We start from the raw sequence: 23,764 nt of genomic DNA, 5'->3' as shown, positions 1-23,764 counted from the left end.
TGTCTTCCGCGGATCACCCCCAGAAGAGGAGTGCCTGGAACATCTCGAGCGTGTCCGAACATTCAACCGATGGGGCGACAACGAAACATCGAGGCAAGTGTTCTATCTTAGAGACTCCGCCCGCACTTGATTCGAGAACCAGGAGCGCACCCTGATAACCTGGGAGTTATTCAAGGCTGAGTTTCTGAAAACGTTCACCACTCTGGTACGGAAAGAACGGGCCAAGCAGTCACTGTAGACACGCACGCACGCAACAACCCAATGAATGCGGGCTCGTTTTTGTCATGTGCAGCTTTCCCGCTCATGGCAGTCCTTTCAGGAGCGATTACTCCGTAGTTCTTCAGCGAAATGTAATGTTATTTTGCGCAGCTAACATTGGGGGAGAAAACTTGCTTTGTGCGTAGTTTCAAGTCTCGCACATTGCGCGACTAGGTTCCTGAGCCATGGAAACTGTCCCATAGAAATGCATGGGGAGAAAGGTTTGACATAGAATTACACACAAAATATTCAGAAGCCCGGAATGTTCTTTTAGTATTTTGATGCTCACGTAGACTCCTTGCTTTATGCCAAATATCACTTTCGTGAAGTGGTTTTGCTAGGTTCCTGAGAGGTCGGAATTTTGAGCGAGAAAGCTGGGTATGTGTGGAAATGAAGTGACTATTTCGCCGCACGGACACGGAAATGACGGAAGAAAAGAAACTGGGGGATAAAGTTCGCGGCCATATCTCACCGTCAATGGTTAAGAAATGCCCGGGTATTGCACAAGGAATGCCTTGGGTTCCGTCAAAACATGAAAAAATAAAAACAAAATAGAAAAAAATCCCAAAAATTTGCAGTTCATTGGATTCTGGCATCAAGGCCACGGGAGCAATTTAATGTGTTCGTGATGTGCAGCGTAAATACCAGTAACACCTCAGGGATCGATAAATGTCATAAATTGTACAAATTAGATCACGAAGTAACAAAACAAGTTAGGAAGGGAGAATAAACCCAGAAAGTTCTCCATAATATTCCCTTATTTTCTATAATTGTTGAACACCGCAACATGTCCAAGCTTCGTGTAACTTTTCTTTGTTAAATTTGCTGCACATTTGGAACATCCGCACACTGGTCGGGAAATGCGGTGCGCTTGCAATCAGGAGTCGTCAAACAAACAAAAAAAAAACGAAAGAGAGACAGAGAGCGAGAAAGACCCACAATGTGTGTGGTAACCAACTCACCGCAGTGGACAGGAGGAGCGCTATCATCTCGTTGATATTTCCATTTCGTGTGGATGATCTCCTCTTTTCCTCTTGTTTTATATTTTCACAACTCGGTCACGAGACAGTGAAAGCACGACACAGGAGTGAAACGACAACAGCCTGCCCACATGTAGCCTCGACGATGACGAGGACGGGACAGGGTTCTCGGTTAACGACGGCGTCCGTTTTCACTGGGCATAAGAGCGCGCCCGCGACGACACACGCGGCCACACGCAACGCGCGCAGACGCCACCCGCTCGCGCGTCGGCGAAGTTGTGAGCCGCGCGCCCAGTGGCGTCCCCCGACCCCCGAGCAGGAAGCGGGACGGTCGCACCTCTTCGGCGAGATCCCGCGGCCGGAAATAAGTTGTCTCTTGTTGCTTTGCGGCCAATCTCGGGAAAGCTCCATCGATTTCGGCCCCAAATCACGTGCTCGCGCTCCGTGCCAGGGGCAGCGCCACTCTGTGAACAGCGTTTCAAGCGGGCGCGCTGTTCTATAGACGCCCATGGAGCCGCCACACGCACTCGGGCGCTGAAAGGCAGCAGTTTGGAACATGCGCGTGTTCGTTTCGCGTTTACGTCACGGTTCATCAGCAGCATCATGTCTTCATCATCAACAGCACTTACAGCAGCAACGGTGCAGGATAAAAACATCCGCCTTCAACAGCCCCTATCCAGCGCTGTGCAGATTCATTCTTTGCCGCCGAATTTCCTTACCTCATCCCTTCCGTCAGGTTCTTGCCCTCCTACTTACAGTCCCCGAAGTGTTTCCGCTACCCTGGTGGTCCGCCGGTTGTCAGCTCTCCGCATTACGTCCCCAGCCCGACCGCTTATCTTTTTCTTAATTTGAGCTCGAAAGTCTTCCCCCGGAGTTTGCTGCCAGATACAAGACACTCGTTTCCGTTCTGTAAGAGTTACTCCTACCATTCTCCTTTCCACGGTCCTTCGCACCGTTCTAAGTTTACTTTCAAGTTTAGGCACAACGAGCCATCACTGGGACTCATCGGCTGCGGGTAGTACACGATATGGCCTAAGGATAGCACACAAAAGGTGGCACACTGCATAAGAACTTGGTGTTGCCTGCTTGAACGACTCCTGGAGCAGCACTTTGTCTTGTGTCTTTCAATCAATCAATCAATCAATCAATCAATCAATCAATCAATCAATCAATCAATCAATCAATCAATCAATCAATCAATCAATCAATCAATAAATCAATCAATCAATCAATCAATCAATCAATCAATAGGACAAGAGGACTGTGATTTGGGCGAGTTGGTGAAAGTTCATGATTGACAATCCAGCGCGCGAAAACACGGCACAAAAAGAACGAGAGTTAGACAGGACAGCGCTGCTAACTGATCAATCAATCAATCAATCAATCAATCAATCAATCAATCAATCAATCAATCAATCAATCAATCAATCAATCAATAGGACAAGAGGACTGTGATTTGGGCGAGTTGGTGAAAGTTCATGATTGACAATCCAGCGCGCGAAAACACGGCACAAAAAGAACGAGAGTTAGACAGGACAGCGCTGCTAACTGATCAATCGATCAATCAATCAATCAATCAATCAATCAATCAATCAATCAATCAATCAATCAATCAATCAATCAATCAATCAATCAATCAATCGATCGATCAGTTTTATTTTCGCTTCAAAAAGTACAGCAAGAAAGGGGGCCGGAAAGCCGCTCATTTGCGGCTTGACGGGGCTGTGGACACCCAATGCAGTCACAAAAGCAAACATACATTAAAAAAACATTAAAAACACACATTTAAAAACATACGTGAGCATTATAATATGACATTGAAATAAAATACTAAACTTATAGTCACAAGCACTCTTTAAACGAACAATTCGACAGTTTTCTTTCGGTTCAGTTTCATAATGTCAACTTCTTTTGAGTGAAAATAATTTAATATTGTAGGCAATGTATGCTCCAACCTTTTTTTCCCATAATTTGGGCGGGAAAAGGGAACTTCCCATGGTGACTCTTGATAGAATGGATATGTATATATGGTTTTGCTTTTGGTGAGCTATAATTTTCCCTCACGGCACTTTGGTAATTTGGCATATCAATCTGTGATTATACATATCCTTCAGATTTATAATTCGATGGTTTTAAGGATTGGAGCGGTGTGTTCTATATAATGTACATTTTCAATAATTCGCAGCGCTCTTTTTTGTAATACAGTCATCTTGTGTATGTTTATTTCCGTGGTATTTCCCCACACCAGCATGCAATAGCTCAAGCTAGAGTTGAATAGAGCATGGTATAATTGCTTTTTAATTGTGGTTGGCAAAAAATGGCGACTCCGATTTATGATGCCAACCGCTCTGCTTAGTTTTGGTTGTAGTGTTTTCACACGGTCGTTCCATGACATGTGCTGAGAAAAAACAACACCGAGCGTTTTGACGGATTTTTCAAATGACACAGCATAAGGGCCAAGAACAACTGCTTCCGGAACACTCATTGTGGTTCCCTGTGCACGAAATACGACGCATTTTGTTTTTGATTCATTTAAAATGAGGCCATTATGTTCACTCTAAGCTTGCAGTTTAATACAGAACTGGCTCTCGTTTGAAAACAGTGTCGTCACATCACTCCCCGCAAAAAATACCGTGCAGTCGTCAGCATAAATTACAAATCATAAATAACATAAATTACAATAATCAGCAACCATTCTAGAACCAGACATGTTTGTTTGTATCGGCACACCACCCCTCTGCTGTCTCTCCTATCTAGATGAAAATGATTGTAACGTGGTAACACAACATGATCTGAATCCTGCGTGTGCCAGGTTTAAGTGAACATCAAGATGTCGAAGGCAGCTCCACATGACTCCAATAACTGCCATACCTCGTACAAGTGATCCTGCATTTAAGTGGAATAGCTTTAACCACTTATTGGCACCATTAGTTTGAATAAATGCATGCAGGTACATCGCGCGGATGAACTGTGGCCATAACGACACACAATGCAGGTGCGCACGACTAAGTACATCACAATTTAGGCAGCCTGTTCATCTGCACAGATCATCAGTAAGTCGCTTTCACTTTTCATCGAAATGGTATAGGGGAGGACTCAGTGCGACGGGCAAAGACGGATCCATTTTTGGTCCAGACAAACTTCCAGCTGTTCACGCGCTTGCACGCAATATCCATTCCCAGTAGTCGCTTCATGAATGGACAAAGATGTTCATTTATGTAGATGGCCCTTTCCCCTGATTCAGTGGATGCGCCCTCACTCGGTGCTGCCAGCAAGCCTACCGTCGCGTTTGTGAGCCTTGTCTTTTTAGCTTTTTCAAGTACGGCGTCGCGTTTATCGCGTTGCTGAAATCGCACGATGTTATTCGATACACTTTTGTCTTTTGTAGGCACCCTGTGGCACACATCGATGTCATTTTCCCGTCCAGGCACGCGCACATTACCTGCGATCGTATGCGTGTACGGGGAGGAGGGGAGGAGGATTCGTGTGCACACGCGAGCAGGCTTCGCGCGCTCAGCGACATTCAAGGGCCTGGGCACGCCTTCTGGGTGAAACGCACACGGTGCGGCCTGCCCAAGGCCTTCCACGAATATCCTACGAGCTTCCTAATTACACAGTTAGCATTAGGCAACTAGCCAAGTATGTTCGCGATAAATGTCATCTCTGCTTGACGAAGCGAATGCGAGTGTGCATCGAGTCATAGTACCCGAAAAAGGAAAAAAATTTCTTCCACCTCCCCTCGCGGGGACCCCTGTGTAGATGCGACGCATAGGGGGTTCCGTTGTTGTTTCCGTTAGGTTGATTCTCCCATCGCGTGAAACGTGCCGTGAACCCTTTGCCGCGGCTATGACGCAACACAATCCAACACAATCCACGTTAGTCCAGTCCAATCCAAATCCAATCCAATCCAATCCAAGCCAAGTCAAGCCAAGCGAATCCAATCGAATCCAATTCAATGCCCCTCGCGAAAGAGTGTTCGATATCGGAGAGGAGAGGGGGTGAGCGGCGGAGAGCGCAGCTCGCGCGGCGAGGAGAATGGGGGAGGGGTGTGGACGGACAACAACAACGCCGTATGGAGGGACAAGGCAAGGGAATGCGATGCCATCGCATCTAAAAGAAAGCACACAGAAGGTCGAGGGAGGTAATTGTGATGAGTGGACATGCGCGCGTTCTGCAATACGACAGCCATGATTTCGAAATCACTGGATCGTAAGGAGTGCATTCGCATCCTGGTGATTTGTATTTATTTATTTGTATTTGTATTTATTTATTCATTCACAAAAGTGCAACCCCGTTAGGTCGGTTGCAGTGTGGGATTAGTGTACTCCATGTGAACACACACGCAGGCACTCACTCTTCAAACTACGCCAAAGCTTAAAACATACTGTTCCGGAGCAGGAAAAAGGCCTATTCACAAGTTATGCAGAGAGAATGATCTATTAACAAATAATTAACAAGGCAGATTCAGGCAAGCGGCTAGGTCGCTCTGCACTCGCTCATCCGCCAGAGCGCCTTCTTCGACGGTTGGCTAGGCTGCCTATACAACCATGACACATACCCACTTTGGGAGGATTGTACCCCGCGCATTGGAGTCGCTCGACACTGAGCGGTGAACTCGGTTTTCTGGTTACCGCCCTGTGGCAATATTATAAAGCAACAAAAACAGCTTTCAGCCAAGTGTGCGAAAGCGGCTGAATGAATCTTGGCTGGCAAATTTACGTCTGTAATTTTGAAGGAAGAAAAAAAGGTAAAAGAAAACAGTAACGTTACCCAGGCTACGGTCTATTTTTATATCCCACACGTGGGAAAGGAAAACAATGGTTAAAAAAAAGAAGAGAACCGAATAAGGCACTGACTATAACTATGTTTACTTCCTAATGCGAAATTTGTGCACAGCGGAAACTGCAGTCTTCTCGGTCGCGGCGCGTATCTGCTGCGTCTCAAGAAGTGATCGCGTGACCAGCGAACGCATGGCGGGGCGCGCTTGTCTGCCGCTATCTCGCAGCGCGTCGCCGCCGCCTAGTATGTTGTTGCAAATCCTGTTTGAACCTCCCACGCAAATGTCACGCGATATCGAGAAGCAGAGAACGGAGGAGATCGTGGCGAAAGTGTGATGTGGAGGCAGCGAGAGCGATGACGCCATAGCAGCGCGTGCCGCTCTTCCCCTCACACTTTCGCCTGGCGCTGCTCTCCATTTTCTTTCTGCCTTCGCTGTCTCTTTCGCTCACTCGGTTACGCGGCGGCCACGACGCCGCCGCCGTCAAACCTCGGTGCCGGGCGCCAAAGTGCTGCGCACTTAAAGAAGGCGAAAGGTAAGGACGGAGCGCAAAGGGGCGTGCCCAGCGTTAGGGCACTATAGACGATAGAGTTCAGTGAGTTCATAATAGAGTGTAGTATTTTGTGCTAAAGTCTTCTGTACACGTCCGTCGTTATACCCTGGACGGCCTCAGGCCTAAATGTTCGTACTGCGTAAAACACCACACGCGACGCCACATGGCGGATGCAGCTACGAGGAACTCAGTGGCTAAACATACAAACTGGATCCGACGGAAGCGGGGAAATTGAAGCAGACGTAAAATAAAAAAAGGTGAAATGAGCAAATGAAATAACAACCAGAGCAACGCAGAGTCGACGAAGGAACGCTTTAAAACGACAAATCGACCAGGAACATAACAGGTAAATGGATACCAAGAAGTGGGATACGGGAATACAGCGAATGCTAAGTGACGAGGAGGACAAAAAATCTTTAGCGGGGGAGGGGGAGTGCGAACGCTGAGAACTAACTGCAGCAGCCGCCCGGGTAGCGACAAAGAGCGATGCGTAGAAAATGTTTGAATAGACTGAATGCCGAGTGCTGATGGAAAACACTCTTCCCGCCTCCGATTCTGAACCGCTTCTTGAGCGCACGTGTTTTCACTCATATCCAAGTACGGGATCTGTGATGAGATCGTCGGTCTCGGGAATAAGAGCTGCGGTAAGAAGTCCGTTATAAAGGAGACGACGATACGTGCTGAAAGGTAATTTAGTGTCATGTTGATTTTGCCGCGGTAATATCGCATGACGAGAGCCGAGAAACAGCTATCACCGCTGCCTTCTAAAGCGTCCCTTAAACATTTCCATTCAAAAGCAATCATTTCGCATCGAGGCGGACAGGTTACTCGGGCCTAGGACACGCCCTGCTTTGCACGAGGAGTGACAGTGTGCGCCGCATCACTGTTGATCCGAGAAAAGGCGTGTTCCGAGGAAGATTGGAAAGCGCGCAGAGACAAAAACCGAAGCTCCGTGGCAAACGATGAAAAGCGCGTTCGGGTTTTCTTTGTTCCCCGTTTACCCTACGACATCAGTTGTAAGGCCGCTTCGTTTGGAGGCGCACAGGCTGCGTGTACACGCGGTGAGAAATCAGTTTGGGTCATCGACACGGAAAACAATAAAAGGATTGGCCTGTAACAAGCTCGGGTAGGACCCATGGCCTCTATACGATGGGAGGTATGTTCAGGAGCAGTTTGAAGAGAACAGGGCGAGCTCGAAGGGGAGCCTCGGCGAAAATTTGATGAAGTCAGTGTCAGCTTTAATTCAGGCTCTATCAACGTCCATGGGGCGGTGACGGCCTTAACGGAATTCGCGTCGCTTCCGCGAATAGCTCGGTACGCAACTCCGGCGTGAGCGTGCGGTAGGAAATCCTGAGCGGTCTTTTTAATGCACTAGTCGTTTTTTTTTCTTTTTTTCATTTACCGGGGCGCTGCCGTGCGATGCCAGGAAGGTGGCAGCACCGCACGCGCGCCTAACTCGGAGCACGCGAGGTCTTGATAAGACCCCGGGTCCGCTATGCCTCCCCTGACGACTGCTTCCTTTCAGTGGTTACGTCAAAGTCAACAGCACTAACTGGCATCACGAGTCAACTTTGATAGAGATAATATATTTTCTTCCGTCCGGAGGAAGTGCCGCGCAAGTGTGGAGGAATGAGCAGGGGGGCGTGGCCCTTGTCATGGTCTGGGGAAGCCCGATTGGCTTTTCACTTCACTTCAGTTCATCTCTTACCCTGGCGGCAGATTTTCTTCCCCTAAGCTTAGGCACGGTAAATTGTGAGGCCTTACTAGGCCTGCAACCTCTTTGGCGCTACCCAATTAGGCCCCCTTTCTCTTTTTGGGGCGACCTCGCGTGCGTGGACACCGCTCTCAGTGATCGGAAGAAGGAAATGCGTCCGACAGCTTTTCAGTTGCGGAAGTCGAACCCCAACACCACGCTCATCAACAATTTCTCGTTGATGAGCAAGTAAACTGCAGGGTTTTCTGTACAATATTCATGGGCTATTATACGGTCTGGAAGGCGGAAGAGAAATTCATAATGGCTTGCCTGTTAGACATAGTCCTGCCACTCAAAGAGTAAAGGAAGATATGAAGACACAGATGTTAGGGTTTAAGTTTTTTACAAGAGCTTCTTAAAAAAAATATAGCCTTCTGAGAAGAGAACTAACTATACTCCGAGCGACTTATGTAGGTGACGGGTCGTGAAACATTTATCGCAAGAAAACCTTCTGGCAAAGGGAATTGAATTAATTAATTTGTTGAACGAAGAGAGAACCATGCCCCACATTTAATGACGAGGAAGTGAAGTAGGGAGAGCGTGATTGAACCAAAAAGGCGGAAGTGCAGTTCTTGCTTTGCCTGTACGAGCGAGAACAACAAAACTTAAAAATTACCAAATAACAACAAAAAAATAAAATAGGACGAAAGCGGAATTATTTGGAAAAATAGGAAATTCATGCCTAGCATTATACAAGGTTGATTGTGAAGAGAGAGTGCATAATACTTTTCAACATACATTCTCTTAATTTAAATTTGTATTCACGCCCGTTAAAAAAGTTGAACTGAAATTCAGATTCACAGATACTTCATTTACCCTTCCCGTGGGCCACGTCGAGGGATCTCGATTATCTGTGTGTAATTGAAATGTTTCTAGCGGCCAGGATCTAGTTTCACTTCGCCTGCTACCTTTGTCAATAAATTACTGCAATTGGATGTTATCGGATTTCGTCACCTGTCCAATGTTGAGAAGAAAAGAGCTAGCAGCTTGGAAAAGAAAAACCACCTACAAACGAAGTTGCAATATATGGTTCCTAATAAATAAAACTTAAATAAGGCGATGGAAGCCATTCCCGTAATGCAGCCAGTCTTCGTGTAACAAGCACCAGGCCCTATGTCCGCGGCTGAAGCAGGGCTCTTTTAAAAATCCGCCTTTTTTTACGTTTTTAACGCGAAACACAACAAAGGGACGATAAGGAAATCCTCAGAACAGCAACTGAAGCTATCGCCAGCAAATTTTGCGCATGTAATCGTAGCGACGTCTAATTAATTCCCTGTTGGCCAAGCCCGTCTCTTTCGGATATTACTTCAATCTCTTTTCCTTTCTCCTTTAGAGTGGAAGCCAACAATAATGGGGCAGAAAGCTTTTTTCGCGGCCGTTCTGTTCCACTTTTGCAGTGTTTCTTTCGTGCTACCTAAAGACAGGAGAGGGCCAGAGAGGGGGTTGGAGAGGGGGGGGGGGTGGATAAGGCTCCTCAGTAGGCCGGTGCCTCGGCCGAAACGGAGCTAACAATTTGAGAGCCGCGTCAAAGCGCGCCTCTGCTGCGATCTTATTGAGCGGGCGCGTATATAGAGGCCATGGGCCGCCAGAGTGAAAATGGGCGTGTTTGAAAAGGGGAAAGGGAAGCTGCAGCATGCACTACTGCCCTCTCTTTCTTTCTCCCGCGTTTCCCTCCCTTTTCCGCACCGCCACAATCTTTCGTTTCGTTACTTTTTTTTCGTACTTGGTTTAAGTTCGGTTTAACTCAGATGTATCTTTAGAGCCCATTAGCTTATTTTTTTTTTATTTTTCATTTCTTAACATGCTTTCGCATACTTTCCGAATTGCGCTGACACGCTCATTCGCACAAGTGGCACAAAATGGGAGAAAATAAAAAGAGCTCGGAGGCCCGGTCGGAGCTGCCTGTGCACGGGCTTGGGTTCAGCGAGCTTTTAATTAAGAGCGGCTGCAGTGCCAAATGTCGGCAGCAAATAGGTGAATGAAAAAGATTCGCCGTTGGCGGACGGAAGTTCACGCGAGTTTGAAATGGCTGACTTCAGCTTAAACGCAAGCGGCCGAGAGGGAGCGCCGCTGAGCATGCAGTTGGCGATGAACGGCGAAGTTTATATATTGCTCGCTCGCTGACCGCAGAAGGTAGCGGGCCGTTAAGAGTTCTGTTTTGGGACGTGAACGCGTAGGGAGAGTCTCCATATTTCGTGGCCGTGTTTTCGCGGGCGTGCCCACTTAACAGCACTGAACAGCGTGCCCCCTTAACCGCACTGAACGCTGTCCCCACTTGCAACATGCTCGTTCGCCATTTGACCGCGTACAACGCAACAGGTTGCTGCGAAGGTAATTTTTTCGGGTTTGTGCATTTGGTAATGTCTGAAGATTAGAGGCTCTGGTCTCTGGCTGCATTTATAGCTGAAATAAAGATGAGCAAAGCCTTCAAAAACGTGTTTTCTTACTCGCCCTCCGTTTCAACCCAATACCGCGTTTGATGAGAGAGAAGGCGAGTAAGAAAATACCGCCAAACTCAGAAGTAGGATTAAAAACGTTCGACATTGCCTGAATCCTTTAACGCGAAAGCCTTAAACATTCGTGTTTTAAAGAACGCGTGAGGTGTTTAAAACCTAGAAGCGCGAACCTAGAAATGGAAACAGCAGCGTCGGGCAAGGGTTCCGAGAAAGGGCCACGGAACCTTTTCTCGGAAAAAACTGGCTGCTTTGTGCGCATGTGTAATAGATGGTATATAGTCATGTTCGTTTTTTCAATAAAGCTAGTTATGAGTCCGCGCCCGTCCTGTCCCTTCCTCATTGTCTGGTCCTTCACGCGCAATATTTTCAGCCCTTAAAAAAGAGCCTGAAACGTTGTGAACGCGCCTCGTATGCGTCGCCGCGTTGTCTCAGTGCTTCATTCTACATCGCTAGCGGTGACGACCGCCAGACCTAGTAAAGGGCGGGGAAGACAAGAGAAAACACGCCACGAAGGAAGAGGCTCGAACAACTGAATACGCCACTCCTAACGGGTAACGTTTGAGAGGTAACGGAAGAACGTTCGCTCATTGTGACCACAGCGCGCAAGGCGGACAACGAAAAAACTGACTAAATTACCGCGAAATGGTGCGGCTTCGAGATAGTATCCCGCAAAAAGGGCGTAAAATGTTTCCTTGTGCATTCGACTACTCGTATTTCTTTAAACCGGTCCCAACTGCTGCCTCTGTTAAAAAGAACCAGCGGCACGTTCCGAGTGCAGAACGCTCGCGAGTTCACCATGCACCGAACAAGCAACGTGAGGTCGGTAAGGCACGGGCCGATCAATCAAACAGGGGCCGTAGAAGGCATCCGAATTCGTCGCCGTGTAATTTCGCCGCACATACCAGCCCGGGTTGCCACTACGGGATTTGGCGGGGTTTCTTTTTCTCAGTTGGACTTGGGGAGTCCGTTCTTGTAGAGTCGCCCTACGTCGTTTGTCAGCTCTACCCTTCCGCGATTGAATCTGCTTTTTTTTTCTCGCAAATATTCCGAGTTTCTTCGATGCCTGTTTCTGCTTTTGAAACTCAAAGAATAGAAGAAGTTATAGTTTTGCGGAAGGCCGGCTCCACTTTTCTTTGATCTGTGCTATATTCCCGAGAGATTCAATGCCCGCCTGGGTTCGCCATTCCTTTCCCAGTTTTCTGTATTTTTTGTATGAACGCCGGGGTAAGGAACACTCAACCCATTTTTTACGAACTGCATGCCGGGTTTGTCGTCTGTTCCTCGCGTTTTCCGCCACCTCTTCTGTTATCTTCGTTATAAATTTATTTGTATGAATGTTAGAAATTTTCCTTCTTATGCGCTTGGCTTTCATGTGGAACTAACCTTCCACTTCTTGCGGCGTGCAGGCGCGTGAATGGACTGCAGCGTAAGATTAAATAAGCGTGGCTCAAAGGTTATTCAAACCGACTGGAATATTAGGAATAGCGGTGCACACGGAGGTGGAAAATAAAGTGAGGGCATGGGCAGAGTTTAACCCGATGCCTCCTCCCCCCACCCTTTAATTGCAGAAATGGCTATGCATGTTCATAAAATTTTCGTGTTGGAAACCGTGAACCCTTACGAATGTTGAACCCGCCTTCGCAAACCCGCGTTCCTACCACGTGACTTTTAGCAATCAATGGGAAGGTCAGGTTGGCGCATATATACCCGCGTTCAAACTGCGTACTCTTTTTCGTTGTGTTATTTTTTTTTCTGGCGTTGTTGTTTATTGATCCACAAGGAACTGGGGAGGGAAGAACGCACTGCGTATATTATTGTACCCTGCAGCCACGGGGCGCACCTGCATACAGCGCAGTGCGGGGGATGGGAACATAGGGGGAGAAAACGTGATAGAATAGGAGACAGTATACTACAGGGGAGCTAGAACGTCTGTAGGTCGGCTGTTGCAGGAGTCATCACTCTCAAGCAGGAGAGCACCTGAGCACGTAACACCTGAGATTTCCCCTCCCTCGCTCCCTCCTGGTCTCCGGTTTGAAAGTCAAATTACACCTGCTGTCTTTCCTTCCTTCCAGTCCTTCCTCTTAAGTTTGCAGGTAAAGTATCAAGTGTCGACCGCTTCACGAAACTCGATTTAAAAAAAAAACGTAAGGTGAACCCGTTAGGAATGCTTCGCATTAAAAATTCCCCCGCACCTCCCCGAGGGGGATTGTGAGGATGCAGAAATGCATTGGGTGCACCGATGAGTGTGATGCGATTAATGGCGAAGAGAGAGGCGAGAGTGTGAGCGTAATCATTTATTTTATGTGAGGAAGGCACCGCACAACCTTCGATACGTCGATGGGCACGTTCACCGCCTGTCCCTTGATTCCAAACTGGCCGTTGCCTCGAGTCAGCCGCCTGATGCTCATGAAGGGGAGTCGAGGCGCGATGAGCCGCTCTTCGACCGGGTTCAGATCGGGAAGATGCGCCGGCCGAGGAGGATAACGGTAGCCAAAACTCACGCAGCCCTCCTCTTCGCAGCTTTGTCTTCTTCTTCTCCTTCTTCTTCTTCAGCGGTTCCCCTACGGGAAGATGACGATGGTGGTTGAACGCGAAGCCATCTCGTGATGGATTGTTTGGTTGGCCAATCCCTAGGAGCATCATGCCACAATCATGATCAGACGCGCTGCGCACGTCGGCCAAGGGACGCACGACAACCCCCGACTCTAATGCATTTCTGCATAAAACAGTTCACTCTTGTGAGCCATTTTAAGCCATTGGCACGGCAAACATTCGTATTTGTGCTTTTGTTCATTAATTTGTAAGTAGCTTTATCCCCACTCATTTATTTTACTCTAAAGTAACAATTATAAATTTTTGTTACCAGCTATCAGACACGATTCTCGTTTCGGGAGCGGAAATTTTGCACCGAGGTACTTTCCGCCCATTGGACCCCCCAGGAAGTCGCGAATGCTGTTGAGAACCGGCGTGCGATTTCTTCCACCGTCCCTACGAGGTCCCACCGCCATGGCAGTTTAGCGAGGCCATCCGTATTAGCTCCTCCCTCCCCCATCGACAGCACAGCGTCGGCCGTGCGTGCATCGCTGGAAGTCCGAAAGTGCGCGTGACGTGCCTTCCGGTGCATTCCTCATGCGCGGAGAACAGTTCGCATCGCATGCCACACCCCAGTAATGTTTGCGGGCGCGTGCAGCGCATATTTCGGGCAAAAAGCACGCGCGTCGTTGGTTGGAATGCTCCGCACGTGCTCGCAAGGACACTTTGCACCCGAGTATTGGCGGACACGATGGCGGCTGCCCAGTGCCGTCGTCGCAAGCATTTACATGCAATCGTGAGATTGCAAGTAAACGGGCCGGGGCAGCAAAATGAGGGCGTGCCAAATAGCCAGTCCCGACAGAGTCGGTTTTGGTAGAGAGCACGGAATTAGTAAAGGAGGAATAGTACGTACGATAACCACGATTTTTTTTAAACGCAGTATCACGAGATGAGTAAAATGAGCTAAACACATTAGCTGAATTCAGGATCACGCTGAAGAATTCAGGACCTGAAGAATTCAGGATCGCGCTCCTGAACCGAAATTCATCTCTAACCCAGGAAGCAGAGACTACGACGCAGGAAGCCAGCGAGCGACAATCTTACACGAATTATCACGGAGTGTTCAGTAGAAATCGGAGGTACGATCGCTAGACAGGATAGTGTAAACTTTCCCAGGAGACGAAAGATATAATTAGGAAACGGCAGAGCATGACAATCTCCACCCCAGCTGAGAGAATACAACTAGTGAAGCTTTCGAAGGTAATCAATAAGCGTAAGACAGCTGACATACTGAAGTATAAGATGGAAAGGAACGAGCGTGCTGCAAAGAACGGAGGCAGCCTGAAAGCAGTGTAGAGGCGTCTAGGCATTGGCAAAAATGACACGTATGCCTTCAAAGACAAGCAAAGGAATGTCATCACAAATAGGGATAAAATATTTATAGCAGCCGATGAGTTCTGTGGAGATCTGTGGAGTAGCCGCGACATCCAGGATAATATTGAACGAGGAAGTAGTTCAGAGGAGGTACACATCCCACCAGTAACGACAGAAGTAGTAAAGAAGGTCTTGCAAGAAATGCAAGGGAGCAAAGCACCTGCTGAGGATCAGATAACAGCAGACCTCTTGAAGGATGGCGGGCAAATTGTACTAGAAAAACTGGCTAACCTGTATACGCAATGCTTAATGACCGCGAGTGTACCGGAATCTTGGAATAACGCGAACATCATCCTAATCCATAAGAAAGGTGTCGCGACTACAACGCCTTCGTTAATGAAAAAGGAACTGCAAGGAACTGTATTCACATTACATCACAGACAGAAAACGTCCGATCGCCGCCATCATTCGTCATCGTCCTCTTCTACTCCCATCTGCAATCACTTCTTTCTCGCCTAGGGAATAAAGTTCCCACAACCTCCCCCCGCGGTGAAAAACACACGGTGGACGCGTAGAGGATTGCTGTTGCACCTGTCTTTGCGCTTATACTTCCAGCAGCGGCTAATTTTCCTCCATGGTCCTGTCCCTGTCGTTCCGCGAATGCGGCAGCCTCTGTGACTGTTCTTGCGCCGGAACTTTCAAAAATGATGAAGTGTAAAGAAACCATTGCTCCTCTAGTCGTCGTTTGTATTATCTTTTATCCAAGACTGGACTTTGTCATGGTCGCACCGATGACGCCGTTGTCCGCCAGGAACGGGTTGTGCGACGAAGAGGTCTCGTTCGCGTTGCTCTTCCAAATTTGAGCGAAATTGAAACCCCCGCCTGTGCTTCGTGTGAATCCCATTCTCATGCCTCGCCTTATTTTCTTCTGTCAATGTAGTCAGCGTCATCGTAGTTAAGTCCTTCTTTGTTGAGTCATCCCTATTGTCAGATGGATACAACGTTCTTGGGGACATTTCGTTAGACGCGATATCTCCAGTTCTGGCTCTGTTGCCGCTCGTTGACAAAATCAGTACACCGCAGGGTTTTCCACCGAGGTCAAGCAAATTGCGAAGATATGCACGCTTTTCCGCAGGCATACCTTTCGGTTTCGGTTCAAGTTGAACGGAAGATTTCCGCGCCGCTTCATGTAAATCGGTGTCGGTGTTAGAGCCCTCGATACGCGCGGAGGCAGTCAGAGAGCTGCTTGATTCTTCAAAAGGTATGTTGGCCTGTGATGCGCTACCGTGGTAACTGAAGTTGCGTGAGTCGGTACGAGCGAGAAGCTGCGACGCGACATTGCCATATCGGAGACAAGCACCATGAAGTTCGCTTAGTGGGAACTGCATCGCTTGCCTTAAAGGGACACTGAAGTGATATGTAAACATTGCGGGATTACTAGCGCAAATTGTAGTCCGGAGTCCCCAGGCCATGTTTCGACCACTCTAGGCGCGTTTACGCGATTTTATTTAGTAGAAAAACTAATTCGAAAACGCTGTCCTCCTCTCTTTACGCTCGCCCATTTTCTGTGGCGTTTTCGTGTGACGTCAGGAGGGGATGAGCTGCAATTGGCTGCGCCACGGTTGCGCTACTGCACGGCTCCCCGGCCGACAGAGTCAGTCGGCCCAGCGTTTCGTCCGCCGGCCGCCGGCGGGTCGTCGCAATCAAGGAGGTTAAAAAAAAATTGCTTGGTCGCAATTCGTTCGCTTAGTTGAAACGAAGCCAGGACACGTTTGTGAATGGAAGAATGTGCCTTTCTTTACTTGGTTTGTTTGTACACTGTATCTAGCTCCAAGTCAAGGTCGCTTCACACAAGCGCTGCACATGCGACGCTTCGCTGACTGGTACACCAGTAGGAAAATATAAGGCCTCTTGAAGGCGGGAGAAGAGTCAGCGAAGTCAATATAGGTACTAAGGAAATAAAATCAACTGATATTTTTACCGTACAGCGTAAAACTAGGGCGCGGGAAGCACTTTTTTGCGCTGGGCGAACAAGCACAGCGGTCAGCAGCACGACTACGCATCTGCGAACGCTTTTCCGTCTACGAAATGCAATTGCTAGACGTGAGCTACTGTGGAAACTCGGGCGACGCTTACTGCACGATCGCAGTACAACAAATAGTCACCTAAGCGGCTTGAAATGCCAAAACTAAATAAAAGTGTAAACGGGTTGTACAATATATACCCTATATTAGCAAGGCATTCGCGTCCCGCAAAAGCCTTCGACAGAGTGTGTCACGAAGTGTTATTCTGTATTATGAAACAAGCAAATGTGGGGGAAGTGCTATACAATGGAGTGCATATGGCTTACCAGGGGTGTACCACGCAGTTAGTTATAAACAAAAAGGTCAGCAAATGCGTACCTGGGTTATCGTCAGTTAGGCAAGGTTGTCCGATGTCGCCACTCCTTTTTAGCATGTTTTTAGAGCCTTTTTGTTTAAAAATAATCCAAAGTAATGAAGTTAGGGGATTTAGTTTGAACTCAAGTGAAGTGCGGTTGTTGACTTATGCGGACGACGTGGCAGTGTTTGTTACAGATAAAGAGAGCGTGCAAAAAGTGACAAAGATTACAAAAGATTTCTGCGCACAAACCGGTAGTGCTGTAAACTGGGAAAAATGTTCGGGTCTGTGGCACGGAGTATGGCCCACCAAACCAGAGTTTTTTGAAAACATCCAGTGGTTTCAGGTACCGAAAAGATATCTTGGCGCTCCGCTGGAGTGCTACCAAGATAGTAGCAAGCATTGGCAGGAAGAAGCAGTAAGATTGCGTGAAAAAGCAACGAGGTGGGGAGGCCGCAACCTATCAATGTTCGCTCGTGCCACTGTCTGCAACATGTTCTTCCTGGCAAAGCTATGGTATGTGATGCAAGTAATACACTGTTCGCGAGTAAATGTGCAGAAAATGCACCGTATTTTTGCTGTATTCATCTGGGGTCCCCAATGGGAAAGAACCAGCCGTACGAATCTCTTTCGTAAAGTTCGAACGAGAGGGGTGGGCTTATCACATCTGTTTTTGCGACAACTTGTCAGCAGATTTATGTTTCTTCGCGATGCGAGTGATGCCTTTCTGCGCACATTTCTACAAAGTGTCTTGGTGGGTTCACTCCCGCAGTTTGTTGTTTCCAGTGTTGATGAACGTTACACATTGAAAGGTTACCTGAAGGAAACCGTTGAATCTTTAAGATTCCTCTGTGTAAGGTTTTCCCTTGAATACCTTTCAAGTGTTTCAAGAAGGCGTCTGTTAGAAGATCTTAGAGATGTTCTTTTTCCAGTACCGCTGTACAGAACTATGTACCGCATTGGGCCAGGGCAAGATGTATTGTGTCGCGTCAAAAAGATGGCAGTCCCAGCATGTATGAAAACATTCTTTTTTAAGCTTCATTCGGGAACTCTTCTAGTCAAAACATGGATGGCTGAAAAAGGGTTGTTTGTGCCTTGGACAACAGTATGTCTTTTGTGTAAAAAACCCGAAACAATAGACCACGTTTTCCTAGACTGCTGGGATGCCGTCTTTTTTGGGGACGTTCTTCAGCGTACCCTGAAAAAAGACTTGCCTGTGACACCACATGGAATCCGTTTCCTTCCCGTAGACAAACATGACAGTGTGCCGTACGACCTGATAATGCTTTTGGGCCTACACGCCATCTGGCTGAGTCGGATGGCGGTGCGCCACTCTGATGCTGACGCGAAGACTGTCAGCAAGTACTTTGCTCAGAATGTCAGTATGCTGAAGGAAGTCATTAATATGCAGGGCCCGGAGCTTACGTGGCTACCCATTTTGGAGGAATTGTCTTCTTTCGATGTGTATAATAGTTTTCGCCAACCGAAGTTCGGTGAGCGGGTTTTAAACCGACACTGATGCGTTTTAGAACAGCATTGTAGACATTGTAGGGACTGTTTGATCAATGTGCAATAAAGAAAAAAAAAAAAAAAGCTCCGTGGCCTAGCGGTCTGGGGCGCTAGGAATTCACCGCACATATTTTGCGAGTCACGAGTTCGAATCCCCGCGGGTACGTGCTTTTTTTTTTTTGTAAGTTAACTTTTTTGTTTTCCGCCGATGTTTTCTATGTTGAGTTCACCTTTTTTGGGGCCGCAACGTTCATGGCTACACGAACTAGTTCACAAAACGCGCGCAGGCTGGCACTGGCGCGCTAGCGAGTTCTCGTTGGCGTGCTGTTGCCATAAGCACCGACTGCTTGCAGGCAGTGGGCACAGGCCAGAATGAACAGACCCTTGGCCTGGTGCGAACACGCTTTTTACGATACAGGCATGAGGGAGGCAAGCTCCAAATATGGGGGAAAAGCGCATGACATTTGGGCGTCTGCGGGTACGCGGAGGGCGTTCATGCACTGCGTAAGTCTCGGCTAGTGAATGCTACGACTACAAGCCGTCCTGGGAGGCTTATCTTGTGCATTTTACAGCCGACAACATGGCAGAAGCGCGGTACGATGATTACTGAGATATTGAGAATGCCCATCCAACAAAGCCATTGGTTATGTTTTACAGAACCGAAACCGAAACTTGTGTGATTGCTAACCTTGGGCATCGTCCAATCACGGCGCCCCTCCTCTCAACGTCACAGCCTTAGTTGGTGCGGCCGCCGCAAACCGCGCATGGTAGTTTTTCTTCTTTCGCGCTTTGTAAAATAATTACCGGTTTGTCAACCGGATAAACGATGAAAAGTGTGCTAATTTGAGCCAGTCTACGCAGTGCAAGCAAAAACGGGAGCCTGACAAATTCACTTCAGTGTCCCTTTAAGAATGATTGCCATGTCACGAACATACCATCGTTCGTTGATCCCGCGGGTTTTCGGCACCACTATGTCGCGACTACAACGCCTTCGTAAAGGGAAAAGAACTGTATTTGCATTAAATCTCAGACAGAAAACGTCTGTTCGTCATCGTTTGCCATCGTTCTCTTCTACTCCCATCTGCAATCACTTCTTTCTCGCCTAAGGAATAAAGTTCCAACAAAAGGTGACATGAAGGACTTGAAAAATTACAGGCCGATCAGCTTACTGTAAGTCGTCTACAACGTACTCACCAAGGTTATCGCTAACAGAATTTTTTTCACCGTAGATTTCAGTCAACCTATGTATGTATGTATTTATTGTTCATTGGAAAAGGAAGATCCACCAACAGGCGTAAATTGTCTCGCCTAGGGGGCAGACACCGGAACGCCTGCTGGTCTAGGGGGGATAGGGAGGAGAGAGAGAGAGAATCAACTTTTATTGAGCCCTTTAAAAAAGGTGTGTGCGCGCAGGCACCAGATGGGGTGGTTCCCTAGTCACGGGACCCATATGTGTCCAGCAGCTCCTGGCCCCTGGCCACCAGTCCGTACTGAGTGGCGAGGTAGGGGCTGGACAGCAAGGTCTCCCATCGCTCGAGGAGATTGGGGATAGGGGTGGGGAAAGGGAAGGTGGGGGGTTTCTAGTTTCGTGCACTCCCGTATGATGTGCGCGAGAGTGCCTCCCTTCACCTTGCAGAACGGGCACGAGCTGTCGTGCTCAGCCGGGTACATCCTGTTCAGGAGCACGGGATAGGCTAGCGACCCCGCTTGCATGCGACGAAAGATCGTCTGCTGTCGTCTGTCCAGCTGTGGATGCGGACCGGGAAGCCTACATCGCTCGCTTCGGTGCATTTGGACTTATCTTTGTAGCTCGTGGCTGGGTGCGGTAGCTCGTCCTCGGCCCGGATGGACATTTCTCGGGCGTGGTAGTCTGCGAGGAGGTTGCCTTCCACCTGCGAGTTAGCCAGGACCCACACGAGCTTGATCGCTTGTCCCGGAGGTCTTCGTTTGTTTAAAATGGCTATTGGCCCGGGAGAGATACCCCCCTCCGGTAGCGCGCGTATGCCGCCTTGGAGTCGGTTACCACGGTCTTCACCCCCGGGGTAGCCAGGGCGAGGGCCACGGCCACCTCTTCTGCTTCGGCCGGGTCCGTTGTGTGCACCGACACACCGGTGACCAGCTTGTCGATGGTGGTGACGACCGCCGTTGCCTTCGTGCCGTGTTTGGGGAGCGAGGCGTCGACGTAGACTACCCGAGGGTCCTCTTCCAGCTGCCGGGCAAGAGCTTTGGACCGCGCCGATCGCCTCTCGTCGTGCATTCCGGATTGCATGTTACGGGGGAGGGGTTTAGTCTCGATTGATTATTGCCACTCCTTGGGGAGCACCGCCGTCTTTGGCTGTGGTTCGATCTGCCATCCGATCTTTCTCAGGACGGCCCGGCCGTGCTCGGTCTTGCTCAGCCGTATTCGTTGGTTCGACAGGTGAGCCTCAATCAGCTCATCAGCGGTATTGAGCGTGCCCACTTCCATCAGACGTTGCGTCAACGAGTACATCGGCATGCCCATGGCAGTCTTTGTTGCTTTTCTTATGGTCGCGTTGAATGCTTCCCTGTCCGCCTTCGTCAGCCGGAGGTACGGGGCGAAGTAGCTGACGCGCGACACGACGGAAGCCTGCACCAGGCGCAAGGCGTCTTCTTCCTTGAGCCCTCTGTTGCGGTTGGCAACTCTTCTGAGCATGCTCGTGATCTGTTCCGACGTGTTCTTGCTTTTTGTCAAAGCCGCCGTCGCCCTGCCGTCGCTTCACAGCAACAGGCCCAGAATGCGGATCTGCTCTGTCGGCTTGATCTGCGTGCCGTCGATGGAGATGGTCACGTTCGGCGGCGCCTCCTTCTTCGGTCTGCCCGGTTGCACCATGAGCAGCTCCGATTTCTGTGGAGCGCAGCTCAGGCCGCAGGTCTTGGCGTACTCATGGACGGTTGTTGCCGCTCTCTGCAGCACCTCCTCCACCCAGGCGTCTGAACCGGTGCGACTTGTCCACATCGTGATGTCTTCGGCGTAGAGCGCGTGGTCCACGCCTTCGATCTGCTTGAGTAGTTCGGGTAGGGGAAGGAGGGCCAGGCTGAAGAGCAGAGGCGACAGTACCGACCCCTGAGGGGTGCCCTTGCCTCCCACCTCCACGGGCTACGACCTTTCCTCGCCAATCCGTATCATTGCCGTCCTCTTGGTGAGAAAGTCCTTGATGTAGCCGATGGTCATGCGGCCGCATCCCGTCTTCCTTAGGTTCTCGAGGACGCTCGCGTGAGATACGTTGTCAAAGGCATCCTTGGGGTCCACTGCCAGTATCCCCCGTGGTGCGTTCTTCATGGCTCACTTGACTACCAGTTCGTTCAACTGTACGAGGACGTCCTGGGTGCTGAGGTGTTGCCGGAACCCGTACATGGTCGCCGGCATCTGGTCCGTCTCGTCCGAGTACCCATGAAGTCTTCTGAGAACCATGCGCTCCACGACCTTGCCCACGCAGGACGTGAGCGAGATCGGGCGCATGTTCTCTATTGTCAGTGGCTTTCCGGGCTTTGGTATGAAACGTACCTCGGCCTCTTTCCATTCGGCAGGCAATCGCGAGCTCTCCCAGGCCTTGTTGATGTGACCCAGGAGCCCCTGCGCCGCCGCGTTGCTCATGTTCCCGAGAAGCTTGTACGTAATAACGTCCTTTCGCGGTGCGCTCTTCTTATTGCTCTCGTCTATGGCTGAGAGGAGCTCCGTGATCGTGAATGGCTTGTCCATAATATGGTTTTCGGGACCGTCGTACTCTTCGGGTATCGGGTACTGACCCTTTTCCGTCTTGAGGTAGGTCTTCTTCACGTCTCTCAGCAGTCGCTGTCCGTCCCCGTCGTAAGCGTTGAGGGCCTTGGTCAGGTTACGGTTGCTCGCAGTCTTGCTGCTCAGCCGGTCGATCAGGTCCCGCAGCAGGCACCAGGTCTTGCGCGCCGACAGCTTGCCCTGCAGTCCGTCGCACATGCTCAGCCAGTTTTCGCGGCAGAGCGTGCTAGCGTACTCCGCGATCTCCTTGTTCAGGACCGCGATTCGTTTCACAAGCTGCTTGTTGTGACGGCGCTTCCACTTCCGCGTGAGCGAGTGGCGCGCTGCCCAAATCATGTGTGTGAGTCGGGCGTCCACGAAAAAGGTTTGCGCCATCGTCACGATCTCTTGGGTGAACTTGTGAATCGCGCTCTTCTGCTCCTGCGCCCATTCTGCGTAGGTTTGGTTGCTGTCGTCCTCCAATTCCTCGGACGACTCTTCGTTCTCCAGGTCCGTCTGCTTGCGCATTCGGTCCCAGTCGGTCACTCTGGCTTTACTGAGGGTTGCCCGATACCTTGGTCCCTTGATGGTTAGGCTGATAATGTTGTGGTCCGAGCCCAGGCCCACGTCTTCGCACTGCCAGGTTACCACCGCCGACCCTGCGAGCCACGATAGGTCTGGCGTGATGTCTCGGCTAGCGCTATTCTCCTTGCGGGTGACGACGCCCGGTTCGTTCAGGAGGGTCACGTCGTGGTCCCCCATGGCCATGGCTAGGCTCTTTCCTCTCTTCGACTGATGTCTGTAGCCCCACGTCGGGTGAGGGGCGTTGAAGTCGCCGAGGATAAGGAGCGGCCTGCTCCCCGCCAACCTCTTCGCCTCCCTCACGGTCTTGTCGAAATCGTAATGCCTCTGTGACGGCCTGCAGTAGGCGCTCATTACAAACACGTTCCTGCATTACCGATTGTTCTTGAGTGAAGCTCGACCAGCGTGTGCTCGCAGCCGTGTTGCGCGGTTACGTGCTGCGTTGCGGCGACGTTGTTCCGCACCAGAATACGTAGGGATAGGAGGATAGGGGAGAAGGTTGACATTACAATGTATATGACACACAGAAGGGTAAATATAAAACACACAAGAAAAAAAAGAAATAGAAAAAAAGGAGTTACACATTGAGTTACACAACCTATCGAACAAGCAGAATTTCATAAAGGATAAATTATTCTGCAATGGATCATATTCACACGATCAATGAGGTGATAGAGAAATGCGCGTAGTATACTGAACCCTTATATATAGCCTTCATAGATTATGAGAAAGCATTTGGCTCGGCCGAAACCTCAGAAGTTATTCAGGCAATGCGAAATCAGGGTGTAGACGAGCATTACTTGAGAATACTAGAGGATATCTACAATGGGTCCACAGCTACCATTGTGCTTTATAAAGAGAGCAGTAAAATAACG

At 49.3% G+C, this 23,764-nt stretch overlaps 2 protein-coding genes across 3 annotated transcripts in view; one reads left to right on the top strand and one right to left on the bottom strand.

The window, feature by feature from the left end:
* LOC144144382 (uncharacterized) overlaps window positions 1-1,588 on the bottom strand; it is a 525,773-nt gene extending 524,185 nt beyond the window's left edge. For both annotated transcript variants that reach the window (XM_077675804.1, XM_077675805.1), the window contains exon 1: window positions 1,221-1,588. The gene's annotated coding sequence lies outside the window, so the exon portion shown is untranslated. The remainder of the gene's footprint in view (window positions 1-1,220) is intronic.
* LOC144144925 (uncharacterized) overlaps window positions 1-20,264 on the top strand; it is a 53,516-nt gene extending 33,252 nt beyond the window's left edge. The window contains exon 4 of the mRNA XM_077676429.1: window positions 20,208-20,264. Coding sequence (XP_077532555.1) covers window positions 20,208-20,264 — 57 coding nt within the window. The remainder of the gene's footprint in view (window positions 1-20,207) is intronic.
* The last annotated feature ends 3,500 nt before the right edge of the window (window positions 20,265-23,764 follow it).

The sequence above is a fragment of the Haemaphysalis longicornis genome, unplaced genomic scaffold, assembly GCF_048455015.1.
Source record: "Haemaphysalis longicornis isolate Haplotype H1 unplaced genomic scaffold, Haemaphysalis longicornis Haplotype H1 scaffold_7, whole genome shotgun sequence".
NCBI lineage: Eukaryota > Metazoa > Arthropoda > Arachnida > Ixodida > Ixodidae > Haemaphysalis > Haemaphysalis longicornis.
This window is presented reverse-complemented; position numbering and strand designations above follow the sequence as displayed.